Raw genomic sequence first — 26687 nt, forward strand, 5'->3', positions numbered from 1 at the left:
TTTTTTTTTTTTTTTTTTCTTTTTTCTTTTGGTGTTGGATTTCTTTTCTCCTTGTTTGTTGTAGTACTGTAGGCTTGTCGGATATTGCAAAAATCTCTTCTCCAAGAAACAGAAACATGTCAAAAGAAAAAGAAAAGGCTAGCCCAACTGCCCTACAAACTACTGCTAGTCCAGCCACAGTCTCAGACCAATAGCTAGCTGCAGTTTTTGTGACAAGACAAGAGACTGCTAGGGCTGCCTCATGTTGGATTAGAATCGCGGTCATGATGCTTGCGACGACAGCTTGGCTTCTGGAGCAGTGGATGATCTTGGCGTTTGCATCTGCGCCGCGCAGGTAAGGGGCTCAAACATTTAGCTTCAGCTCAGCCTGAACAGAAGACAGTGGTAGCAACTGGTAGAGCCCCGCAGAACCCCATCAGCACCCCCACCTTTTAGCACATGTGGAGTCCAAGCTAGAAACAAGATCATTTCTTTTTTTTCTTTTTTTTTTTTTTTTTTTCCTTCCATGCGACCCAAGCTGCAGCCGGCCCAGCTTTAACCTTATCTTCCATGCCCTACCTACCTGCCTGCCTAGCTAGCTACTTACCCATTGCAACGCCCTCGTTCCTGAAAGGCAGCCCAACGTAACCCACACACACCAACTAACTGCAAGGGACCGAGAGACACAAACGTCCTCGCCGCAGCTTATGCAGGCACATGCATGAAACCCGAAGCCTTTGGTGCGGCAAATCCCGGGGATCCGGCCGCCCTAGGTTGCCTGTCACTCAGCCCCATTGTCCTCTAAACAATGTATACTTTGTAGGCAACCCGAGGTGGGCAGACGTACTACTGTAATCATGATTGCAGAGTAATAGTACGTACACATCCAAGTGACAAAAGGGCTGAACTCGATATCAACATTGGCGCGTGTCATCTGCCAAAACATTATCCCTCGGGGTCGTCAAACATGTCTAGAGTTCGGACGGATTAAAAGATGGTCAGGGGTTAGTCCGGACCGGAATTACGGGAGGTGTGGACCCTTGCACCTTTATGTAACTCACCGTACTACGCAGTATCGTACCTCCCAACGCAAGCAAGGCAAGGCAAGACACCTAGAACCGACCCTAGGCACTCGCATCTGCAACCGAACATGACCCTGGCAGGCAGTGATCAATGGAGAGAGAAAGAGAGAGCTTCGACACCGCGCCAATACGTACCGTTGTTCGACGAGCAAACAAGCCAGCAATCAACCTGGGCAAGAAGTCGACTTGGTTATTGCTCCGCGACTAGGCAATCTAGACTGTCTAGTGCAGTATTTACTCTTACTTCCCTTTGCACCAGCTTCACGAGAATCGCACACATCGCCTGCTCTACCAGCCATGATATCCAAAATCATGGTCAAACAGACCTAACTAGAGCTCACCGCATGCCGCTGTGCCGAAACCCAATTCAATAAACGGGGCCGCCACCCCCAGGGTGTTGTTTTTTCTTGTCAGAGCGTTCAAAACACACTGTTGGACTCCACGTCCATCTCCACGTGCTCCATTATCAACGTCTGCCCCCTGACAACCAGAAGCCAAGACCAACGTCAAGATGGCTGACAGCAAAAGTAAGAACGGCAACTGTATCTGATGCCTCGCCTCCAAGTCATCCACCATAGACAAACAGCAGACAAATCTGATACGACACACGGATATCGTCTCGCCATGTCGTTCTGTCTACTTGCTTTTTCCGCCTTCGGGTCTTCCGGCTGGATTACATACAGTAGAGCCAAGGGGACTCCGGCATCCATCTTGTCTAGATTTTCTCTCCTTTCCTCCGCAACGGCTTGATCGTGCCATCGCAAGCGGGCCCTATTACAGGATAGCTTTGTTTGCTTACCTGCTTCTGTCCTAGGCTGACACTCGCTTGGTAGGCACTTGGCACACTTTTTTTTTGCGTTCCCGGAGCCGGGGCCATTCGCCGAGAAAAAAAAAAAAACAACCCCTGCGCCCCCATCACTACCGGGACTGCACACGGTCCGCCAAGGAGACGCTTACCATATGGAGTCGATCACGATGCCGCTGTATAAGGAAACCAGGCTCGCTCCTGCTGCACATCTTTTTCTCGGCGTCCCTCTCGCCCCTTTCTATCCCTCTGCTTTTCGTTTCCGACGTCACAGCTCCCCTTTCCCTTCGTTGGCCGGTACCCATGTTGATTCGTTTCTTACGAGCTTACAGTGTGAGGCTTATCTAATTCATCTTCTCGGTTGGAGAAGCTGCAGTAGACGAGCTTGTTGCATACTGTTGGTTCACTTTCTTTCTTCTTTTCTCTTTTACTTCTTTTTATCACACACCTTCCTTTTTTTTTGCCCTTTTCCATCTTGCATTCTTTGCATTCACTGCTCATTGCTGCCTTCGATTCTTCACGGAGCAGGTCTCACTCGTTTGCCAAAGACCTCCTATTTGATATTGTAGGCTTTGGTTTTCTTTCTTTTCTTGTCGCGAGGGAAAGGATCAAGAAAACAATCACTGCTCATCCAGAAGCAGTTGTCAGTCCTTACGGATTCTACCCGTGATACCATAGTCTGCTTGTAGCAGACGACATACATAATGCTTCCTCGAGTTTCCCTCGTTCTATTTGCCCTTTTGGCCACAGCAAATGCCTCGCCCGCACGAGCCGACAAGAGGAACCCGCCGCCGGACCCCGCAAAGCCCGCCGAGTGCAAACCGACGACGATTACTGAGCACGTCACGCAGACGCAGCACGTCACCAAGGAGGTGAACCACACGCTCCCGCCCCAGACGGTCGAGAAGACGCTGCCTCCGAAGACGGTGGAAAAGACGCTGCCGCCGACGACGGTCGAGAAGACGGTCCACGTCACCCAGACCGCCACCAAGACGCTCCCGCCGCACACCGTCCATGTAACCCAGACCGCCACCAAGACGGTCCACGTGACGCAGACGCAGACTCAGACCAAGGTCGAGACGAAGGAGGTCACCAAGACCCTGCCGCCCCAGACGGTTCACGTGACCCAGACCGCCATCAAGACGGTGGTCTCGACCAAGGTTGAGAAGAAGGAGGTCATCAAGACCCTCCCTCCCTCGACCGTTGTGTCAACCAGGGAGGTCGTCAAGACCCTGCCTCCCCAGACGGTGCACGTCACGAAAACGCAGACCAAGGAGGTGGTCAAGACCGTGCCGGTCACCCAGGTCAAGGAGAAGATTGTTACGCAGACCAAGGAGGTTGTGAAGACGGTGCCTGTCACTCAGGTCAAGGAAAAGATCGTTACGCAGACTAAGGAGGTGGTCAAGACCGTGCCTGTTACGCAGGTCAAGGAGAAGACGGTGACGCAGACCAAGGATGTCGTCAAGACGGTGCCTGTCACTCAGGTCAAGGAAAAGATTGTCACCCAGACCCGCGATGTCGTCAAGACCGTCCCGGTCGTCTCCACCCAGGTCAAGGAGGTTGTCAAGACGGTCGTCTCGACGGTGCCCAAGGAGGTTGTGCGCACCGTCACCTCTACTCAGCAGGGCTCGCCCGTCCACGTCACCAAGGAGGTCGTCCGCACAGTGACGCAGGCTGGTGCCCCGGTTACCGTCACCCAGGCCGTCACTCACGCCGTGACCCAGACCAAGGAGGTCGTCCGCACCGTCACCGAGTCTGCCCAGGTCGCCCCGGCCCCGAACGTCCCTCCCACGACTGTGACCAAGGAGATGATCCGCACCGTGACGCAGACTGGCGCCCCGGTTACCGTCACTCAGACGCACGCCGGCGCCCCTGTTACCGTTACTTACACGCAGGCCGGCGCACCGGTTACTGTCACACAGACGCAGGCTGGCGCTCCCGTCACCCAGACCAAGGAGGTCATCAAGACCGTTACTTACACACAGGCCGGCGCGCCGGTTACTGTGACCCAAACGCACGCCGGCGCACCGGTTACCGTTACTTACACCCAGGCCGGCGCTCCTGTCACCCAGACCAAGGAGGTCATCAAGACCGTTACTTACACCCAGGCCGGCGCGCCGGTTACTGTGACCCAGACGCACGCCGGTGCCCCTGTGACTGTCACATACACCCAGGCCGGCGCCCCTGTGACTGTGACCCATACTCAAGCTGGCGCCCCTGTTACCGTTACTTACACTCAGGCCGGCGCGCCGGTTACCGTGACCCAGACTCACGCCGGTGCCCCTGTTACCGTTACTTACACACAGGCCGGAGCACCGGTTACTGTCACCCAGACGCACGTCGGTGCTCCCGTGACTGTTACTTACACACAGGCTGGCGCTCCCGTCACCCAGACCAAGGAGGTCGTCAAGACCGTTACCGAATCTGCTCAAGTTGCCCCGGCACCGAATGTCCCGCCCTCTACTGTCACCAAGGAGGTCCCCGTACATGTGACCGTCACCCAGTCTGGCCAGGCCGTCGAGAAGACAGTTACGAAGGAGGTCCCCGTACATGTGACCGTCACCCAGTCTGGCCAGGCCGTCGAGAAGACAGTCACGAAGGAGGTCCCCGTCCACGTCACCGTCACCTACCAGGCCCAGGCCAGCGAGAAGACCGTCACCAAGGAGGTTCCCGTGCATGTGACCGTTACCAAACACGGTCAGGCCGTCGAGCGTACCGTCACGTCGATCCACAAGGTCGTCCACACCGTCACCCAGGGCGGACAGAACCAGATTCACACCGTCGTCCACACCGTCCAGGTGCCCGTTGTGCACACCAGCGTCGTTACCCAGCACGTTCCTGCCCCGGCACAGACCGTCACGGTTACCGTTGGAGCCGGCCACGCAGCTCCCTCTTCCCCCGTTTCGCCGCCCAAGGTCATCATTCCGGTCCATGGCGCCCGACCTCCTGTGGTTGTCGTGCCGCCCCAGCACTCGGCTCCTCCGCCCGCGGCCTCGCACTCCATGCCGCCCCCGGCCGCCTCGTCTTCTGTCCACATGCCACCACCGCCCATGCACTCGGCTCCTCCGCCCGCGGCCTCGCACTCCATGCCGTCCCCGGCCGCCTCGTCGTCTGTCCACATGCCACCACCGCCCATGCACTCGGCTCCTCCGCCCGCGGCCACACACTCCATGCCGCCCCCGGCCGCGGCACCGATCATGCCCCACGAGCCAGCCTCGCCCGCCGCATCATCGATGCCGCATCCTTCGGCGCCCTCCGCCGCTCCGTCCTCGCCCGAGGCCGCACACTCCTCCGCAGCCGCACCGGCCGCAGAGGGCACCCCAGCTCCACCGAAGAGAATGGCCCGGAGATATTCGGCGTAGAGACTTGTCTGATTTAATGTTGCAACACCAGAAAGGGTGTGGGGGGGTTTCTCTTTTTTTTTTTGTGTGTGTTCCGAGCCGGGGTGGTGGTAGTTATGAAATAGAGAGGTCATGGGAAGAAAAAAAATGACGGTATCTCGAATTAGAGAAAAAGAAAGATGATACCTTTTTTTTTTTTCTTTTCTTTTCTTTTTTTCCCCTTATATTTAATGTACATATAATTGACTCAACAACTCGGGAGTTTGAGGAAAAACCCACATTTTCTTTTCTTTATTTTGGCAGGGCCCACACTACACGTATTCAAGCAGCAATACTCTTTTTTTTTTTTTTCTCGCATGTATCCTTCCTCCCATCATCAACATCATCATATATTTGGCATCTTCTTTGTTTTTTTTCTTCTTCTCATCTTCTTTTCTTCTGCATCCTTTTGTTTACTATACTATTACCATGTAGTGCTTGTCACGAGGCGGAGGTTTGGGGGGGCTGAAGTGTGTTGTATCGTCTCAACATCAATTGTGAGAATATATTCAGTCGTAATACGCCTTTGCTTGGTCGTTGACCAGATGTTTGTACTCATATAATTCCTCTGCTTATTACACTGATATACACATAACTGTCCGGCCATGTGCAATGCTTAAATCAGGCGCAAGTATGGTGGAGTGGAGAAACCTGGGCTAACAGCACTTGATGCAACTACATGCTTTCCGCTTTTTGCCAAAACTTTTGCTTCATTAGACAGGCCAAGACCTGGAAAGAGATATGAAGACTGTACTGTTGTCCTAGTGGTGTGAATAAAAAAAAAAAAAGGAAAAGAAAAGCTTCAATGCATACCCGCTCAACCAAGCAGTCCCGGAGAGTCGCCCATTGTGGGCACAGTCTGCACATCAAAAATATCATTCCTCCAGCCATCACCACTCTGCTCCCTGATCCGGTCTTTAGCCCGCGCAGCCTCCTCGTTCCACAGCTTGACCAGACTGCCCGGCGCGTACACGCCCTTGAACACACCCTTGCCGGGCTCCGTCACACCGACGCGGACGTCCAGGTCCGGATCATCCTCCGGCACCAGCCTGGCCCCGACGGCCTTGACAAACGTCCAGAGGCTGTCTGGATCCGCGACCCTCGTGGCGCGCAGCCGCTCGCGGGCAAACAGGAGCTCACGGTTGGCAGCCTGGAGTGAGTCCGAGATGGCTGTGGCAATCTGCAGCTCCAGCGTCTTCTTCATCAGGGGCAAGATGAACGGCTTCATGACCCAGGCGCCCAGCGCGAACTTGCTCTTGCGCAACGTGTAGTCGAGCTGGTGGATAACGACCCGAACCGACCTCAGCGTGAGGATCTTTTCCAACTTCTCCTTGCCGACCTCCACCTCAATGTGGACGTCGATGCCGCGCTCGTCGAGGCTGAAGGACGCGATGCCCTCGTCCGAGAATCGCATCAGGCCAGAGTGTACTCGGAGCCAGAAGCCGACGTCCTTGGCTGCAATCGAGAGGCCGTCGAGCTTGATGGTGACGATGGACTGAACGGCAGATGCTGTGCGGTTTAGGCGGGTCTTGCGAATCTCGAGATCATTCTTCGTCTCGACACGAAGCTTGTAGGGCAAGAAGGAGGACCCGTTGACGGTCCTGCCTGGCTCGAGGATCAAGTTTTCGAGGAGGAGATCTATATCCGGCGTCGAGACTTCGAGGCGTGGGATCGGCACGTACTGTATACCTTGCACGATCATGGGAACAAAGACATTGACGCAGTCGTTGATGAGATCTGTGTTGACATAGTGGTTCTTGGGCGAAAGCAGTTTCAGGACCTTGCCTGCCGTTGTCAGGAGTCGTGACACGTCGGCATCGCGGAGAACAGACTGAACGGTCGACTGGAGCTGCGCAAGAAGCGCATCTACGTCGTCGCGAAGGGCCGATCGGGTAGCAAGCTGTTTCGACTGGCTGCGGAGCGTCTGGAAACGCTCCTCGGCGTGTTCGAAAAAGGTCGGATCCGCGAGCAGCTCTTGCACGGCATTGCCAATCTGGCGGACCAGCTCGTCGAATTCGGGGTCGCTGCGTCCATGCTCATATACGAGCTTGAAGCGCTTTTCCAGCTCATCCCATTCCTTGGCCTCGCCAAAGGACCGGATCAGAGACCAGAAATTCCTCAGTGCTTTGTCGGTCTCTCTGTTGACGCTGACGTCTTCATCGGCAGCGCGAAGGGTGTCTTCAAAGACGTGAGAGTAGACTGTAGCGTAGCGTTTTAGGAGTAAGGAAAGCGTCGACACGGAATCCGAGTAATCTCTGCGCTGACGGAGATTTGCCACTGTCCTACGTAGACGATTCAGCAGGGCGTCCTTCTCATCGCCCTGCAGGTGATCAACCAAACTGTGCTGTGCTTCACCAACAACTTCAGTAGCTCCATTGGCGACAGCTTTAGTCACTGATGCCACCTCGCTCTCCAGATTCTCTTTGCTGGGTTTGTCATCAGATTTGCTATCCTCTGACCCCGACGGCTTGCCATTCGTCTCATCAAGTTCAGCCTCCTTCTTCAAGGTCTGCTGCTCCTCGGCAGAAGGTTCAATCTGCTTGGCGACGTCCTTTGACACGCTCGAAAGCTTCATTGCCGTGTCGCTAAAGACCTCTTTGCCGATGGTTCCCAGGTCGGACAGGAACATGCGAAAGTCCGAGTTGGTTAGCAGCAACGACCCCACGGTCTTTAGGCTGCTGTACGCTTCAACATAGTTAGCCAGAATAAAAAACAGACTCGAGGAAAACAGATACCCAAGCAGCCAAAAAAAAACAAAAAAAAAAAAAAAAAACATGATTGCTCACCAGCAGCCGTGTTCGCCCGCGCCTGCGCCCTACCGGCCCGCTCGACAATGTCCTCCATGTCGACAGACATCCTCGCCTGCGAGAGGTACCAGATAAAATCCTGGATCTGGTCGTCCGCGTTCTTGTGCTGCAGCAGCTCCATGAGGTGGTTGATGGTCTGCTTGGCATAGTGCAGCACGGCACGGCCAGAGTCGCTCAGGTCGGCGTCGTCGGCCGGCGGGTTGAGCAGCTCCGAGGCTAAGAGCGTGCGGAGGTTGACTATCGCCTGGTCGTTTGACGGCATGTAGCCCTTGGACAGGGCACGCAGCATCTGGTAGGTGTGAAGTTTTTGGTGCAGGGTGGCCTGCATCGCCGTTTCGTCGTCATACTGGGGAAGAAGCGGCTGGCGCTCTGCCTCTTCCGAGGGGGCGCAGATGCCACAGCAGGTGAGGATTTGGATGTCCATGATTGCTGATTCAACTTTTGCCTGAGGGAAAGTTGTTTAATTCATTTCAGGCTATTCTTGTCGCTCTTTTGTTTTTGGAGATGATATCTTAGTTATGTATATCGTCGTTGCGAGCTGCCCACATGCGTCTTACCAGTGCGTGACGCGTTGATGTTCACGGGCCACTGAACGATGACGTCGTGATTTTTTTCGAAAGGCGACCTAAAACCGCACAACACATGCTAGCTCAACAATCAAGTTTGCAGTAGGTCCGGTACCTTCCAAGCTTCCAAGGAGGTAAATACGATAAAAGATGGCTGTTAATGACCAGATTTAAAAAAAGCAAATGACGCAAGGATTGTTTTTACTCTCTGTACTATGAATTAATTTGATAATTCGTTCTATCTCTCTAGAACTAATTGTCGATGTTGGGAGGAACACAGTACGTGCAAGCTTTAGCTACTGTGATTTTTCTCCTGGGGGTGGATTCCTAACAGGGTCAGAAATAAGAAACCGATAGTGGGTCCGTCTCGATGGCAGCCGACAAGCAAATGCCGAAAAGCTTTCTCGACTCTAATAAAACACCAACCAGCGACAACTTTAATGTCTGCTTTTTTGTTAAAGAAAACACTCTGACCATAGCTCATAGGTAATCAGGATGCCGGTTAAGCCGGCTATTTCCTGTGTTTGGGACACATCTTTGAACGAGGCGTCCAAGGCCTGGTAATCTATAGAACCTTTGACTTTATAGCATATACCGCTGCCATTGATTGCCTACCTACATATCGCGAGATCAACTGTTTCCCTGACCAAGGTGTGCGGCGCCGCGACCGAGTTGATCCAAAAAGTTGTACGTGCCGGAGGTTGCTAGGGGTGTGGGGCGGACGAGGGAGGAGATTATGGCCAAGGCGGGGTGCAGGATGTTAGCTTCTTGAGCCGAGATTTGCCAAGGAGCGAAACTGATGACAGTCAAATTGACGGATAGTGGAATATATACAATATAATAATAGTGTAGTGTAAAATTGATGTGGACATTTTCCGATTGGTTGTTATACGCGGTTGAGCGAGCCGAGGTAATCCTTCAATTTAAAAAAAAAAAAAAAAAAAAAAAAACAGCCTTGAGCTTGCAAACAAACATTCAAACATGCATAAACGCAGGCAATGCATCACAAGTTCACAACGAAAACCGGATATACTTGCACATTCTTAACAAAAACTAAAACCTTCATGTTTCCTGTAACTCCTTTCCTACCTGATGCCCCACTTGTATGTATATCAAAAGACGCCAGCCCATGCAGATCCAATGCTTTACCCAAAACAAAATGACCAAAACTCCACTTTATGCATCCCAGAAACCGCTCAAAATCCTCCCCGTCCCAAAAGCTTTTCCAGCCCGCACAGTTGAAGTCCCCCAGATCAAGCAGCCACGAGACGCTGCGCGAGAGCCCTGCGCTCAACAAGGGAGCGTCGCACCTTTTTCGAGGGCTTCTTGGACCGCGTGCGGTCGGCAACCGGGGACTCACTCCCAGACCTGGTTCCCGTGCTGGTCCCTGTGATGAAGGAACCGGTGCTCCCGCGAGCAACGGGGTACACCCGGGGCTTCTCACCTGTGGCCGCCTCGACTCGGTTGCTGATCCTCGACGTCCCCGACGACAGGCCGCCCTCCTTGGGCTGCTCCGAGATGGATAGTCTCCGAACGGATGAGGCGTCCTGGCGGCTCGTGCTCGGGGTGTTGACGTACTCGAGCTTGTTACGCGGCTTCTCGTCCCTCGTCTTCCCAGACTGGGTCGGGACGTTTTTGAGCAGCGGATCGCGGTTACCGCCCGGTCCGACCGTGAAGGGCCCACGTTCTGCGGGTTATCCCGCTGGTTGTCGAGTAGGTGTTGTCGGTGCTGCGGCATGTCTGTATCGTAGATCTCGTTCAGCTTGGCCGGCCCACCGTTCGAAGGTACTTGGAGAGAATGCCCCGATGTTCCGACGGGCGGCGTCGTGACTTTGGGCAGGTTTGGGTTGGGGGGCGCTGCGAGGACAGCCGGGCAGGCCATGGCCATGGCGATGAGGTAGGTGGCGAAATACATGTTTTTGAGATTGTAGGAGAGATTTGATGACGGGCTTTGGAGTGTATTTGTAGGAGACTTGGGAAGGAGACTTGGGAAGTTGGTTGTGTTGGAAAGAAGATAGGCTGGATGATACTGATTGATGATGGATAGAAGAACTAAAGACATGCCATCGCCTTGGTTGCCATCGTTTTTATATCTGGGCTTGAAGGATTCGAAGCCATTCTCGACATCTGTTGTAGCCTTTCCACAGTCAGCCGAAGTTGGTGCCCAAGGCTCTGTGTTGAGATGGTTACTGTTGTCGACATGGTGGCTATGAAGCCTCGGAGCCAACAATAGCATCATGAACCCGCACTAAGAACCGGGAATGTAGTAAAGGGGAATCCTGTGCAGCGCCACGGGCCCGTAGGCATCCCTACACAGCCCAAGTACACCTACCTGTCTTATGCATCAAGGCACTATCAAGTGTTCCTCAGGGGTCAACCCTGGGCTACTATCAAAGCCAATGGGCGTGCCTCGCTTGTTGGAATAGCCATTGTGATTGGATAGCCCCGATGCCCACCGTATCCTTGATTGCCATTCGTCAGTAAAAGGTTTCCAAGTGAGCTTTGATAATTCTATTTTTGTTAATGGCAGTTTCAGGGCTTACCATGGCAGCCATTGGTGGGATTCGTCGCTGATAGCCAAGGGGGCACGAGCAGGTAAGTACTTCTGCCGTCGAATAACAGGTGGCCTTGCTTTGTTGACGAAGCCCGAAAAGAGGAAAGCGCGTAAGCTATTCTATATCAGACCCATCTGTAAAGGTTTCTGGTGCGCGGGTTTGTCAGCTCTTTTGCAAAAACCAGGCAGACACAATACAGCTTCGTTGACAGGGTTGGAAGAAAGTGGTGGCGGCGGTGGTAGTAGTAGCCCTCCAAGCCCTCCCGCAAAAGCCATTAACCGCTTTGGATATGGCTTTGTGCCACGATGGGACCTTCTGTGTTACTATGCGTGTGGGGCTTTGCTCTGGTGCAAAGTAAAAACTAACCAGGAACAGAGAGGATGCCTAGCATGGGATGCGTGATCTTTTTCTCTGGACGCGGGCGCAGCAGGGATCTCGATCCATGCTTGACACACCTTATTGAGTCTCAAAGGTAGCTTATAAACAGGGCCAGTCGAGGATCTCGATCCAGGCTTGGCACACCTTTCTGAGCCTAAAGCTAAGCTTATCAATAGAGAAAGTTCCAGGCATGGGTCAAACCCATGCAACCAATTACAACGAGCAGACAATGAAAACAAAGGATGCACACAAATGTCTGCACCACAAATGGTCATGCGGCACAGCACGCCAAATCCTGCCTCAGACAACGGCGGCGTCTACCATGTATGCCCTGGTCCAAACAGAAGTGCTGGGTTGCTCGTGTCTCGACCTAGCTGACCTGCTCTAAAGCCCCAGAACAACAAGCCCGCCAAATTGCTTGGTCAGCAGCCTCCTGTTCCATCACCTTCACCACCCACTCACTTACCCTTCACATCCAAACAATCATTTGAAATGCAGATTATCCCTGCAGATCCCATAAACACTAGGTAAACTGCGGGCCATGGCCGAATCACCCGAGCCGCGGCCGCCCAGCGATCCGGAACGACAATCCGCCGTGGATTTCTTCCTACGCCATGTCGACAACTCACCAAACATCTCCCACGCCCGCTGCCTCCAAAAGGTTAAGCAGTACGCCCTCGCCACCGCAACAGGCCTCGCCCTGACCGGAAACACCACCGCAGCTACGCGGCTGGTTGAGCTGCTACGCGAACACGGCCTGGACCCCCTCCAGGACCTGGCCGACAGCGTCTTCCTCGTGCCGGCCATGTACTTTGCCTGGGAGGCGACCGCGTCCTGGCCGGATTGGGCTCCCACCAGTGAGCGCACCGAGCAGGCTCTCGCCACGGTCGAGACCGCCGCCAGACAGACCTGGCTGGAGCGGTTTTCGGAACCTTACGGCGTCGACGAGGATACGGTCCGCAAGGCGCTCCAAATGGCTGACGACAGCATCAACAATGCCTTTCCCGACGTTCCCGTCGCGGACAGGATCCGACTGGCGGCCAGGTGGTTTGACGAAGGCCAGTACGGCTTTGCGTCCAACCCCATGGGGCCTTTCTCGTCGCGGTACATCACGATGCAGTCGTGGTGGCGGCTGAGTACTTATCCGTATCCGTGGCAGCAGCTGTTCCGATCTGCGGGGCTCGTTATTGCTCTTGATGTGCAGTTGAAGCTGGGTAGATATGACGACGCCATGGAGACGCTGCGGCAGATTTGTGCCCGAATCACGTTTACAGAACAGGCATTTATGCTGGCCTGCTCAAGGGCTGCGTGGAAGAGTAAGCTGTTCACTGCAGGAGATGGTGGTGATGGCCGCTCGACATTCATGGGCGTGCTCGATATCGATCCGACCGATTTACAGGCCGGCGGTTTACGGGCTGTTGAAATGCTCGAAGAACGACTATGCAGCGGCCCCAAGCGGCCCTTTAGAAACAAAAACATCAAAGAGCTCACACGCATCCTCAGCGCAAACACTTTTGAGAACTGCGCCTACGACGAGCTGGAGATTTACGGCCCTCCCTTGGAGCGGCCAGAGCACGCGGACGCTCTGCTTCACAGCCCATGCTCTGAAGAAGACGCCATCGCGCTGGAACGCCGGCTGGGGACGGACCTACCCCCGGATTACCGGGAGTTCCTCTCCGCAAGCGACGGCATGGACCCCTTCTGGGACGGCGGCTTCCTCCTGCGGCTACTCGCCCCGGCGGCCGAGGTATGCACAGTCCACCTCGACTTTTTCGACCGGGACATAATGCAGCTGCCCCTGCTGCGCGACCAGCGCACCCCCATCGACTGGCCGCCCATGCCCGAACGCGCCGTCTCGCTGTCGGGGCCGGAGGCGGGCGGGGACGGCGGGGATCTGTGGCTGATAGACCGCGAGACGACGGCTCGGTGCAAGGAGGCCTTCTTCGCCGCCCTCGACGCGAGCTCGGCCGAGGAGAAGAGCGTTCTGCAGAGGGCCGTGGAAGACGTGTACGGGAGCATGCAGCGGTTTCGGGACCTCGACCGTGCCGTCGTGGGCTGGACGAGCTGGGGCCACGAGTTTGAGGCTTTCGATGGCGTTAGGGGAGTGCTCGAGGTCATGGCCGAGCGGAGCCTGCACAGGCTGAGGCCGTGGGATGACTGTTTCCGGCCGGGGCATCGAAAAGTGCTTCTTTGATCGTTTGTGGGCTCTGGGGAAGGAGGAAAAGACGGAAGGGGACATGTGAAGGCACATCAAAAAAGACGAGCGTGTTCGCAATGACGTTGTGAACACCCCTGAGTCCGCAGCAAATTCTGCGCCAAGCAGCGCGTTTGTTAAACAAAAATCATGTACAACTTTGCCTTTCGATATTCAATCCGTATCCCTCTTCGCTTGTACTCAGATAGGAAGATGCAAGAAGAGTGATGGTAAAAAGCAACAAGTCGCGATGAAGGACGATAAAAGAAGGGCACTGTTCTTGAACAAGAGGAGAACTCTCAGGGGCATGTGGCTCGGTCAATTGATTGTACACAGCGGCTAAAGGACTTTGCAGGTTGGGCGTCTTCAATCCTGACATCAAAGCTGCATTTGTGAGGTCAAGAGCAGCACTGACGTCTCCCACATGGACCTGCCGCCAAATCAACTTTCTACTCTTTTCTTAAGGCTCTACAGTAGAGTTTTCTTGACTGATCTAAAGCCTAAATCACGGCAACTTATTAGACGGAGAGAGTGCATATGTTGGAAAAACAACCGAACTTGTTCGTCTGAGACTCTGAGGGCTCATGAGCGTAGGGATATTATCTCCGTTGGATACCTTCAGAGTTGAAATCAGCGCCAGGCCTTCTCGCAAACTTCCTCACATCGCTCAATGTTCTAAAGCCAGTCCACGACCTTGGCGGCGACAATGACAATGATTCCAGCGACGAATACGACTTGTTTTCCCTGCAACAGATAGAAGCAGAGAAACTCAAACGACCTTTCGACGAGATTCTTTCAACACTTGCGCCAAGCCCTCCGAGTCCTCCTTTCACACTTGACAACTGGCTGAACCCTGAGTGGTTCTTTTTGATTGCCACTGCCGATGGTGATGGTGTTTCAATAAGGCCAAGGAGAGAGAGAGGAAAAGCATCCTTACTTACCTGACGGGGTAGTAGCAAGACATTTGTCAAGCCTCGACTTGGCCAAATGGGTACCAAAATGTTATTCACCGCGCGAGATCCAGATAATTACAAGGACAAAACCTGGCAACAATTCGCTTTTATCCACTCCATCCAAGCTACTCGCCGACAACGTTGTTTGCCATTTCAAAGCCTTTATGCGTGGCCCCAAAGCAGCTTTCGAAGAGCTCAATAGATATCGCAAAATAACCATTGGGTTAGCGGCCGGCGGAATCCCATCCGACTTGCGCATTTGTCGACTTCACGGCTTGGTATGCGATAACTCTGGGAAACACGTACGCATTGTCGGAATGCTACTAGTGTATATTGAGCCCAAGATCACTCCCGCACCCAGCGCACTGCAGAATGTGGCTAGGTCAGTCAACAAGGAGATTCGACGACGTTGGTCCCAAGAGCTGGAATCGACCATTCTCTGTCTTCACAGAGCTGGAATAGAGTGGGGGGATGCGAAACCAGATAATGTTCTGGTTGATGGTAATGACAATATATGGCTGATTGATTTTGGGGGCACCTAGACTCCCACATGGATCAGTCCCGAGAACTGTGAGTCGATGGATGGTGATCTTGAGGGCTTGTTGAACATCCAGCGCTGGCTTGGCACCATGTAATTGAGCAGACTCCAAAATACTTTCTTAGCCGATGTGCGTTTTAAACCGAACGTATCCTGGAGGGTCTGGACTTTTAGGCGTCCTATCTATTCGCAGACCGCATATCGGGTACCCGACCAGTACTTGGCTGCACTGATTTAATTATAGCCCTGATATTCCTGGTCGACAACAGTCGTCCAGGGGTTCTTGCACGGGAGAAGTCTATTCGTATTTATATGTCGACGGTTGGCCCGGGCAGCTTCCGGGCAGTCTTTGACTCTTTGGGCTTGTCAGGATCCATAACACTAGGACCCTTGTTGTGACCACATTCAAACTTGGTGGTAACCTTTTGGCACATTTTTAGGACAAAAATGGTTGAAATATCTTAGGTGGTGAAGGAATGGAGGTGAGTGAACTTGACACTAATTACACAGATCAAACTAAGGGGATCTCGGGATCTTGTATGAATTTGCGACTTGGGCACAGTTCAGAAATCAAACTTAGCAATACCTACCTGAAATGCCTGAATGAATGTTGCGGCTGAAGCCGAGAGCCAAACATGGCCAAAACAACGCACCACCACAGCACACTTTGCCAGGAAAAGATGAATTGTGTCCAATCAACTTTGAAAGTTGAACCAAGAGGAAGACTGTGTGATGTGACTGCTTGGTTGGCAAACCACGGGTCCAACCATGATTCCAAGACACAGGAGGCCTTATCATATCAAGTCAGGCGCCCGGAAAGACTGCGTTTTTGGGTTGTACTGCTCCCCGGGGTTGAGTTAACAATACAATTTTCAAAGTCGAGCAAATAAAATTCGCCACATGTTTGAGATGAGTGCATTTGTACGATTCTGACTCTACCATTCTGTTCCTCGGTTCGAGTCTTCGAGATTGGGAAACCCCCTGGCCGAGTCCCCGCTCTGTGCAATGTACTGTGAAAAATTCACTCGCCGACATCCCGCCAAGAGATCTCCAAGCATCCTGTGAGGTGGCCGACCTTTTTGTTTTTGGTTCCTTGACACGCCGGAGCAGAACACGCAAGGCTGCCGCGCACGAGCGCTCCTGTTCCAGATCTTGACTCTCTGGTCAGCTCTGATTTGATTGTCAGAGCCCTGCCCGAAATGTGGCGAGAAATCATTGAGGAGTCAGGCCCGGTGGAAGCACCCTCGCCTGACCAGATCAGGTACCGATTATAAGGCCGTCACTTGGCATTTCTTATATGTGACAGCCAGTAAGCAGAGGCTTGGCTGAGAGCATGAGAACGGAAACTTCCGTTTCTGGACGCGCGCCGTTATCAGATGTAGACAATGATAATTAAAATGAGCAAGTTTGGTCTTGAGGTTGTGGCATACTGGTAGTATTTGTGTTTTAGCTCAGTTAAGAGTCAGATTAAATAGCGGTTACTTTTGGCTATCCAGTGGTCATTTTGGACCCACCAAAGTACCAATATTAAACATATACATTCCGCTACCTATTTTCCACCACTACCACCGCTATGCTCATTACCAGATATTCAAAATTATTCATTAAAAACATGGTAATGGTGGTGTTGGTGCCAGTGCAGCCCTCTATTGTGGGAGATTAAAAGAGGGGTAAGGTGACTGCTGGATAGCCAAAAGTAACTGTTATTTGACTCTGTCCTGTTTTAATGCACCTGATCTCGATTGTATGTAAAACATTCAAATTTATTGTGCCTCATAATACATTAAAAGCTAGGCATATATGTTCACTAAATACGAACATCAAATCAAGCTCACTTATAGCCAGCTGCTTGTGTGCGGCCATGCCGAGATGCCTTTTTTGGTCAATGCCTATTCCAAAGTCCCGGTCCCTGCCATCCAAGATTCGGCCATCTCCAGGCCAAAGCGCTTTTCTGTGTGTCTATCTGCGGTGCAAAAGACGTAGTAAAACTTTCCATCCACGCCAAATGACCGAATTCACGGCCACGGGCAAAGACACTCCAATATTTTTTTCACAATATGAATTGTTCGTTGGGTTTGGGTACTACTCTTGGAATCACTCGAGTAGTTGCACTAAAGCGGTTTCATCCCCCGGAGTATAGCTGGCGAACCCGGGGCCAATCTCTGGGTCTTCATACGCAGATGTGGAAGAGTAACTATTCAACGCCCCAGATGTGTCCGCGGGTGGTTAGTGTTCAACTTGACCAAGTCGTTGAAGAGAGCTGTTTTCCAAACAACCCGGCAACGAAAACGTCGTTCCACGGAATTTTCGTCGTCGGTTTAGCGGCATTTCCTTTTTTTCCGGGATTTCAAATAAAACGTGCCAATGGTAAAATCAGCGTTGAAAGTACCGAGTGCGGGCTTCCGTCGTGTGGGCTTGAAAGCGGAGCAAAATGACCAGCAAATAGCCAAGAGTAACCGCTTGTGAACTTACCCCGTCTCAAAGTCTTCAGACAAAAGACCCGACGGGAACGCACCGAGAAGGGGTCCTTTATTGTTCATAGACCTTATCTACGCGTAGGGATTCGGGATGGAGACAAACAAATAGTGCAACTTGCTGTATCTAATTATTTTCTCTATCTTTTAACGTAACAAAGGAAGCTGTTTGGATCTGACGCACACCAACGTACACGTGCGGCCTAAACAATCGGTAGGAGAGCCATGTGTTCATTTGGGAAGCGCAATCTCGGCTACAGGTCATGACAGAGATTTTATGGGTGCTCACAACGCTGACTTGGCATTTCTGGTAATGTGATGCCAAGACGATAAGATCTATCTACTGCATCGCAATCTGTTCCAAAACAAAGAAAAAGGGGATTTGCGTGGGTCCATATGTGGCTTACGGGTAAGCCACCTGGATCCCTCGTGCACCCATATTACGGGGGTAACCCCCCCAAATGCGACAGCCATTGTTCCAACGATTATCCCCGCGCCCATGCGTCTCCGCACCGTGCCGTTCGCAAAACACCAAGTAATCCCAATAGTCATCGCACCGCCTAGTCGCTCCATTCTGAGCTTACACGCTTCCAAGGCCTGACTTCCGCAATCCCTGCTGGGGGGAAGTGGTGCGGCTTAAATGAATTTCAATTCAGTGTTCGTCTCGCAAGCGCGGTCACAGTCGACGACACGCTGACTTGTTCTGCCCACCCCCGCATCATGTCGGCGGCCTTGGCAGACTACGCTAGCGCTGGCGCCAGCCTACTGTCACACGTCTGGCGCCTCGCGCCGGGGAACCCGCCGCGGTACGTCTACAAGCCGCTGGATGAAGGCCGGTTCCGGCTTCTCCACCTCCTCGCGGGAGCGGCGGACGACAGCGTCATCCGCGTCAGGCTCGTCGACGAAGCCGTCGACGCCGCCCCCGAGTACCACGCCGTCTCGTACGTCTGGGGCAACGCGTGGCAGACGGTAGGGATCCTCTGCGAGGGCGCCGAGATCCGCGTCACCACGAATCTGTTCGACGCCCTCCGACGGTGGCGCTGCGCCGATGAGGACGTGGTGGTGTGGGCGGACGCCGTGTGCATCGACCAGCAAAATACGCTGGAGAAGACGCGGCAGATCATGCTGATGGAAAAGATCTACTCGCGTGCGGCGTCCGTCCTGGTCTGGCTCGGCAAAGACGACGCGGGCCTGGAAGGGATCGAGGCCCTCATCGACGCCGCTCTCAAGGTCATCCCAGAGGCCGTGGACGACCCCGTGCGGAACAGGGAGAGCGCTGCGACTCTGGCCGCCAGCATCGAGGCGACGGCAGTCCTCGACTGGGCCCCGCTGCGGTCGCTGCTGGGCCACGCCTGGTTCGAGCGCAAGTGGATTTTCCAGGAGGCCATCCTTAACGACCAGACCTGGCTTCATTGCGGCCGGTTCCGGCTGCCCTTCGGGTCCGTTTCGGAGCTCGGTCTACGCATGGCGACGTTCAGCATCAACGGTCTTCCCATCGACACCTCCACCGAGGACACCAGCGTCAGATCCTACCAGCTCCGCCTACATAACCTCGCTATCATGCGCGCGAGCCACTGGTTCCGCGGCAAACAGCCCATCACTCTCATGGACGCCGTCAAGGCCACGCGCTGTTTCCAGTGCACCGACGTACGGGACCACATCCTTGCCATCCAAGGCCATGCCACCGACGTCGAGCGCGGTAGCATCATGTCACGCGACGACTGGTACTCGCTCCCGGTTCAGGAGTGCTACCTCCGCTTCACTAAAGCCCAGCTCCTTGAGAAACGCAGCTTGACTGTACTGGCGTCCGCCCCTCAAAAAGTCATCGCAGATGCTATGTCCCCCTGGTGGTGCCGCCCGTACATCCGCTGGCAGAGGCGCCGGCTCCCTGGTCTCCCCTCCTGGGTACCCGACTTCCGTCTCCAGGAGCTCGACACCCTGCAGACTTACACCTTCCGTCACGGGGATTTCTCGGCCGGCGGGGCCGAGGGCGGCACGATCGAGATCATCAACGACAAGGTCCTCCGCTGCAGCGGGCTCATGGTGGACGTGGTTGAGGACCGCGGCGTCTTCTATTTTGACCTGCCGCTCCCACCGAAACCCGCGCGGGTCCCGCACCCGCTAGATAAATTGAACGCCTTGGGGGCTCGGAATCTTCTCCGGTTACTCAACTATTATAGGGCGTGCGTGCGCTTGTCGTCACCTTCAGGCTCGCAGGACATACGGGACCTGTCTCCGGAGCGGCTCTCTGCCTTGTGGAAGGCCATGACGGGCGAGCGGGCCCACATGAGCGATCGCGTTGACGTCGACTGGTCGGAGCAGTTCAAGGCCTTTTTCACCGGGTTTGACACATGGCTTACCTCAGAGGATCCGGAAGAGGCGGAGAGAGCGCGGTTGAGCTTCGTGACCTCAGGCATGGCGATCGAGCAAAGTATTGTAGGGTTTGGGATAGGGCGGCGATTGTTCCCCACGGCCGAGGGCAGGCTCTGCATGGCACCGGTGGAGGCAAGGGCGGGCGACGTGGTTTGCGTCCTCCTCGGGTGCGAGGTTCCCCTTGTCATTCGACCTACGGGGCAGGGCATGTACGAGTTGATCGGAGAGGCGTACGTCAGTGGTATCATGGATGGGGAGGCTCTCTCTGGAGAGTACGATCAAATGGAGATCATGCTGGAATGATGCAGGGCAACTTCGATTAGAGGCTAAGCCACCAACTCCAACTCACTCAAAAAGCAGAATATAGTCACAATGACGTCCAGGGAGGTGAGGCGATTTCTACCAGCCAGCCAGCAACGACTGGCCGTCTGCCCGTTGCATGAAGCTATTCCCAATGCCCAAAGACATTATATTAGGCGATCGCCGGGCCGGAAATGTAAAGTTTAATTAGTTTGGTCAAGTTATATAACCTCCTTAACCGATAACTTACTGCTTTTTATTTTGTAACCACACTTTGTGTGTGACTTGGCCGAAAACTCCGCCAGGAAGGAAAAAAAAAAAAAAAAAAAAAAAAGGAAAAAAAGAAGTACCCAATGCAGACACCCGCTGCGTGGACGAGCAATCTGATAAAAGTGTAACAAAAGTGGTCGTTGGATAGCGAAAACTAACCGCATGATAATTGCGCTCTTGTCAAAGCCTTCGAAAAAGGACCGTCCATTAGACTACTGTTGAAAGTCGGAGGCGGAATGGGGGAACTCGGCAAAATATCTCACGCCCAAAAGCGGACGGAGTTGTGTGGGCGCCCCGATCGGGCAAGTCCGCTCATGTCAGGGAGTCATTGCCAAGATGCCAAGAACGTCACAGCAAAAGAAGCCGGAAAGCATTTCTCTGGGGTAAGCCTTAAAAGCGAACATAGCGACCGCCACCGAGCTTATCCAACGTGCGTGAACACCTTATACATGCCTAACGGTATGCTTGACTCGATCAAACTGCGATTTGAATTTTTTTTTTTTTTTTTTTTTCGAATGTTCGGTATGAGGTTTGGTCTTTGACGCGAATTGGTTCATGCGCTTGCTTTCTCAAAACATCCCCGAACCATGTCGTGCTCTTCCTCTTGAATCGGGTATTCTTGCCTTAAACGGTTGCTGCTGTCGCTTTCGTGTCCGCGGAGCAGTTGCACAACCAGGTAGGCCCCTGTCGAGTTTTCCTGGACCCAGTTTCTCAATGGATTGGCTGCCTCTCAGTCCAACTGACGAAAAGAAGAAAAAGAAAGAGAACCAAAATGGACGAGCGAGATGATCAAGACGGCCACTGATTGGTAAAATGAAATATATAACAAATAAATTTGACTATGCCACGCTGATTGATCATGTCGCCAGTCTAAATGAATAAAATTATTACAAAAGTGTTCTTTTCTTTTCCTTTGATTTTTGATTTTCGCTCTCATCTTCTATTCTCCTCTCTGCTCACACCGCCACCTCCATGCAAACGCCCTCCTGGGCAAACAGCTGCCTGAGGTGCTCAAAGTCGGCTCGCGTCTTCTCCTCCATCTCCCGCTGCCCGATGGCCTCTGCGCTCTTGCCGTCCGACAGGGCCGCCATCTCTCGCCGCACGAAGCGGAACTTTTCCAGCTTGGGCAGCCGCTGCGCCCCGCAGTCCTTTGCAAAGTCGAGCAGGACCCCCCTGAGCGCCTCGCGGTACGCACTCAAGACGCTAGCGTCCCCACCCCGCAGGGGGCACACGGGATCTCCGTACGTCCACTGCTCGAGGATCTGCAGCCTCCGCAGGCTGCTGCCGGATTTTGGTCGGCTGTGCTGCCAGGGCCCGTTTGCGTGATGGCAGGAGCTGCTGACGCTGCTGCTGCTGCTACTACTACCACTGCTGCTGCCGTCGTCTTCCTGAGGCAAGAGATCGGCGAGCGGTCCTTGTGTTCTGAGTTTGTCTGATGTTCCGAAAAGCGCAAAGAGCTCGATGGTCAGGTCCTCCAGCTTGTGCATCTTGGGTAGGCAATGCAGTCTCTTTTCGGGCCCGTAGCTCGTGGTTAACGTTTCGTTTCCCATTGTTCTAAAGTCGAGCTGCTTGAGCGTGTCTGCCCGCTTCAACAGCGCCGAGTTGAACTCGTCGTCTTCGATATCCGCTTTGGCCATATCCAAAGCGGCCGGCCGTATCGTCAACCGTTCTAGGTTTGGGTAGTCGCATATCGTGCTGACCGTGTCTGGCTCTAGAATCCCCGCAACTTTGACGTTTTTCGTTTGTATCGGCAGCCTGTCCCATCCTCCGCTCTCCTTGAAGCCTTCAACTGTAGTAATATTTGGTGCGCTAAACAGCCCCGGACATGCGTCCAGGCGCACGCCGCGGCAGGGCTCCTCGTCGTCTCCAATCTCGTCATCCCAGCCGTAGTACATAAACATGCGCATGTCGGGCTGAACCTTGACCGTGGTCAGGTTCTGCAGCACGTTTGCGCCGACGACGTCGTCTCGCATCGCCCGGTCGATGATGCCACTTGTCACGGTGCACTTGATCTGGTCCACTTTGGTCGGTACCGTCGCGCATCGCGGCATCTGAAACGCCACCGAGTCTAGCTTCGGCGCCAGGCACAGGATGGCGGCGAATATGCGCTCCCCTAGCCCGTCCAGTTCCGCCCGGTCCGGCATTCGCGTCGTCTCGGCGAGGTAGGAAGTTTCGTATTCGTCTTCGGCTTCGTCCCCTGTGGAAATCGGCGTGTTATCCTCATCCTGCGCCTCCTCCTCCCTGCCCTTCCGGATCTTCCGTATCCTGACTGGCAGGTCCGCCAGCTCCAGCACCCTCACGTCCGCCCTCGTCCGAACCCGTATCCCAAGGCACTCTGAGTTCCACAGTCGCCGCACCGCCTCCAGCTCTTGCGCCGTGACCTTGGCCCCCTTGAGGCTGACGAGGCACGCCATGTGCCGTATCCTAGGCCTCAGGCTGGGGTTCGCCAGCAGGCTTCTCAGCAGCAGCAGGAGCGGCGGGAGCTTCCTGTCGGATTTTTCCTGGCCGGGACCGTGCGTGATGACAACCTCGTACAAAAACGGGACGGCGGCGTGCCACAGCTTGCGCGAGACGAGACACAAGCGGCGCAGCTCCCGCCTGTTTTCGAGAAACTCTGGGCTCAGCACCGGATCGCCGGCCTCGTAGGGCGAGAGCGAGAAGCACCCGACGATCATGCGGAGGATCTCGCATGGCATCGACTCGAGGTTTAACCTCCCCGACGCCCCGAGCTGCATGGTGGGCGGGATTGGGCGTCGGTTGGCAGCGGAGGTAGGTGCGTGGGAAGGGATGGGATGTGTGGTGATGGTGGTGCGGTTGGGTAATATGTTTGGAGTTGAGCTTCTGTGGCGAAAATGTCTGTCTGTGCACCTTGTCTGTCTGTCTGTATGGTTTTGTTCTCCCCCCCTTTGTCTCTCAGCTATCCAAGTGGAGTATAGTATCTATGACGAAAGGGCGAGTTCTGGCAAAGGAAACCGCAAAAGCTTTTACAAAACATCAAAGCCTTTTTGAAGATTGTCGTCAAGAAAAAAAAAGTTTAATCGCAGTAAGCAAAGTACTATAATGGCGATTTTTTGGTAACCGTATGTGAGATTTTGATTTGATCTGCAGATTTGTTGCTGAGGAGAAAGGGAAGAGGGTGTAAAGTTTGTCGATGTTTCCCTCCACCTGGTAACCTCAAACCGACCCCATGGAACCTCCGTCTCAATTGGAGGGGTGCTGAGCGACTCAGGTCAGATGTAATTGAACCAAAGGGAAAGGGGGGGCAACAGGCAAATAATGAGAGGATGGGAAGGGGAAAAAAAAAAGGGTGGAGGGAGTGATTTAACGTTTCGCCTGAAGTTTAAAACGCCGCACGTGCTCCGAACCTGTGCGGCCGCTTTCTCTTGTTACATTTCGTCACCAAGTGGGTGAGTAAATGCCTTGACTCGGTATTCCATCTCGCAGCTCTTTCTCTCTCTCTCTCTTTTTTTTCTCTGGTCGCCCAGTGAATTGGGAATAGCCTGGGTGCTTTTTTTTTGGGGGGGAGTGGGAATTTTCTTTTCCCCCGTTTCTTGGTAAACTACCCCTTCAAGCCCCCTTCCTTCCTTTAGTACAGCACCAAGGCCTGGCTGGCGGTAAAGAAAAAAATAAAATACGGCCTTGGTAAAATCGGAAATCGGGTTGCTTGGGATGCATATACCACTACCAAAAAAAAAAAAAAAAAAAAAAAAAAAAAAAGGCTGCTAGGTCTAGGTAGGTCTAGGTCGCTTGGGTCCAGGTCTGGGTCTAGTCGCCTTTTGCCCGCCGAGACGGGTATGGGATAGGACCGAATCTAGAAGCGACTCGTCGTTGACTTACGTGTACCATCAACTTGTCGCCTCACCGAGCTATTTCTAGTCTCTGGGCGTCCTGGAAATATGTTGCATTGCATTGCTGAGCGAGCGCAGGCTGCTGACTTTGGCTCTTGCATCGGTACTGCCGGGTGTCTTACGTTGCCCAGTTTAAGCTCGATTTGATTGATGGTGCCTCTCTCTGTTCAGGGACGTTACCAGTGGAAGGTGGGGACGGAACTGGTCCCTCAGTTACAGTACAGTAAGTAAAGTACATGCAACCCCCAAAGACCTGGCACCTACAGTACTCGCAATTGCGAAAAGCCAAGATGCAAAGGCGAAAAAGAAAAAGAAAGCCAAAACAAAAAAGCAGAATCCATCCCATGTCCATGTAAGCTTCCTTGTTGATCCATTTTAAATAAAATAAAAATAAAATAAAAAAAACTTCGTTTTTCTTTGCAAGGCACACGTTCACAACATGCCAAGTTGGCATTTCAACACCTCAGCCCTTTCTAAAACAAGCCCTCTTTGGACGAGTTGGCATCAGAAATTCGGCTTGTATCCAGTATGGGAACTGACATCGTGAACCCAGGTTATCCTCGACATCACACTGTCTGGTCGGCATCTCCGATGGTTCCGTCGTTGCTACATCGGGTAGGTCTCATCTGTTATAGACACTGTATAAGCTACTATAGACATGCTAGGTATGTGCCTCTTCTATATTATTTATATCCAAACGACCCCACGCCCTGAGTCGAGAAGTACCGGTCGCGACGACAGTACGGTACATTCCGCATCCATCCCAGCGATTGGGAAATGTTGTCTTACAAAGCACCGAAAATCCCTCTCTCTCTCCTCTCAAGCCATAAACTTTATCCAGATTACTGCAGAGTACTTACCTTGACTAGTCTAGTTTCCAGGTCCCTTCGTACAGACAGACTTTGGGGGGTATTTTCGGTACCAAAATATATCTGACCAGTAGAATCGGATTGCATCAACACAACGACCCGCTTTGTTCGTATGCTTTTCACAAACCCCCAGAATCTGTTGGTTCTAGAAGTGCTTGGGCCGGGATTGGGAAGCTCCCCCAAATTCGGCCCCTGCATCGTTCCGCCATGAGTTCACGCAACGGCGCAAGCGAGGGAAACTAGAAAATCATCATTTCCCAAGGGTGGTTTTCTTTTCCCAGAAGCGGGACATGGGAGTAGACTTGAGTCGCTTACTGGGCTCAGATAGCGCTGAATGTAACCTGACTCCAAAATGCGGTATTCCATTTGTCAGAGCAAGAAAAAGAAAAAAAAGAGAAAAAAGAGAGAAAAAAAAAAGGAAGGGCGATTGGCGCTTGACTGCGATCCCGCGTGCACATCATCACTCCCGGGATGTTCCAGAATGCCAAGGTCGACCGGCTCCAGGTCTAGGATAGGGTTTTCTTGGCGATAGTTCCGTTACCTCCTGCAAGGTAGTAAACTACTGTAGACTAGTAAAACCTCATGACGAGCTGGCAACTGATAAAAATAATAGGGCTGTTCCATTCCATTTTGCCACCCTTGCTGATGTGCCGGCAGACGACTTTTGATAATAACATGACAATGTTGTCTGAATCTCATATCCAAAAAAACTGCTCTCAACATCTTGACAAAATGTTGCCTCCTCGGCTCGAATTGCAGCCAAGTCGGCATAGAGATGTGCTTGGTCAGCCAGTCTCAACTAGGAGGCATCTTTTGTGGATAACATGTCGATTCCAACCAATGACTGCTCCCCACAAACAAATATCTTTGATGGAAGTTCCCTGGAGGCAAGCCGTTCCGACCATGCAGCTGTCCAAGAATTCACAACAAGAAACTAAGCAGGAAGATCTCAATCTCTGCATACACACGTGGTTTCTTCATATCGCGGCAAGCTCATTTTCCCACCTCCAAGTAGCGTAGCAATATAGCTCTGTACTCCATCGGCAGATAGCTCATGGCGGCGGCCCCCCCACTTGTCTGGCACGCAAAACACTGACCAGGTGGGTTTAACATGTTCGACGATAACCCGAAAGCCCACTCGCCAATTACTCAACAGCCCCCCTATACTATGGTGGTAAGCTTAAGATAACGCAATGACGTTTTTCCCATGGAGGACCCTGCGGTTGCCACCTATCTGATCCGTCGGGATCTTGGCATTGTGGCTCCTCGAACTGCCTGTTCCGGGTTCATGGGAACGCTCCCTGTGCTTTTTTTTT

The 26687-nt window shown here is 53.2% G+C and overlaps 7 protein-coding genes across 7 annotated transcripts; 3 read left to right on the forward strand and 4 right to left on the reverse strand.

The window, feature by feature from the left end:
• Positions 1 to 1391: 1391 nt before the first annotated feature.
• PpBr36_08850 (uncharacterized protein) lies at positions 1392 to 2171 on the reverse strand (the record flags this gene model as incomplete). The annotated part of the gene is made up of 2 exons (XM_029895975.1): positions 1392 to 1601; positions 2019 to 2171. The coding sequence occupies 2 exons, from the start codon at positions 2169 to 2171 to the stop codon at positions 1392 to 1394; spliced, it is 363 nt and encodes a 120-aa protein (XP_029746908.1).
• Positions 2172 to 2570: 399 nt separating this feature from the next.
• On the forward strand, positions 2571 to 5228 carry PpBr36_08851 (uncharacterized protein; the record flags this gene model as incomplete). Its single annotated transcript, XM_029895976.1, has 1 exon — positions 2571 to 5228. The coding sequence occupies one exon, from the start codon at positions 2571 to 2573 to the stop codon at positions 5226 to 5228; it is 2658 nt and encodes an 885-aa protein (XP_029746907.1).
• An 835-nt stretch (positions 5229 to 6063) lies between these two features.
• PpBr36_08852 (uncharacterized protein) lies at positions 6064 to 8830 on the reverse strand (the record flags this gene model as incomplete). Its single annotated transcript, XM_029895977.1, has 4 exons — positions 6064 to 7931; positions 8033 to 8498; positions 8600 to 8678; positions 8808 to 8830. Coding segments are annotated over 4 exons (2436 nt in total), but the record flags the coding sequence as incomplete, so codon positions are not given.
• A 1042-nt stretch (positions 8831 to 9872) lies between these two features.
• On the reverse strand, positions 9873 to 10534 carry PpBr36_08853 (uncharacterized protein; the record flags this gene model as incomplete). Its single annotated transcript, XM_029895978.1, has 2 exons — positions 9873 to 10306; positions 10396 to 10534. 2 exons carry the CDS (start codon positions 10532 to 10534, stop codon positions 9873 to 9875), a joined length of 573 nt encoding a protein of 190 aa, XP_029746909.1.
• Positions 10535 to 12093: 1559 nt separating this feature from the next.
• On the forward strand, positions 12094 to 13746 carry PpBr36_08854 (uncharacterized protein; the record flags this gene model as incomplete). Its single annotated transcript, XM_029895979.1, has 1 exon — positions 12094 to 13746. The coding sequence occupies one exon, from the start codon at positions 12094 to 12096 to the stop codon at positions 13744 to 13746; it is 1653 nt and encodes a 550-aa protein (XP_029746895.1).
• A 4685-nt stretch (positions 13747 to 18431) lies between these two features.
• On the forward strand, positions 18432 to 20387 carry PpBr36_08855 (uncharacterized protein; the record flags this gene model as incomplete). Its single annotated transcript, XM_029895980.1, has 3 exons — positions 18432 to 18713; positions 18822 to 19022; positions 19929 to 20387. The coding sequence occupies 3 exons, from the start codon at positions 18432 to 18434 to the stop codon at positions 20385 to 20387; spliced, it is 942 nt and encodes a 313-aa protein (XP_029746894.1).
• A 1223-nt stretch (positions 20388 to 21610) lies between these two features.
• PpBr36_08856 (uncharacterized protein) lies at positions 21611 to 23389 on the reverse strand (the record flags this gene model as incomplete). Its single annotated transcript, XM_029895981.1, has 1 exon — positions 21611 to 23389. The coding sequence occupies one exon, from the start codon at positions 23387 to 23389 to the stop codon at positions 21611 to 21613; it is 1779 nt and encodes a 592-aa protein (XP_029746897.1).
• Between the last annotated feature and the right edge of the window lie 3298 nt (positions 23390 to 26687).

The sequence above is a fragment of the Pyricularia pennisetigena genome, chromosome 5 (assembly GCF_004337985.1).
Source record: "Pyricularia pennisetigena strain Br36 chromosome 5, whole genome shotgun sequence".
Classification (NCBI taxonomy): Eukaryota; Fungi; Ascomycota; class Sordariomycetes; order Magnaporthales; family Pyriculariaceae; genus Pyricularia; species Pyricularia pennisetigena.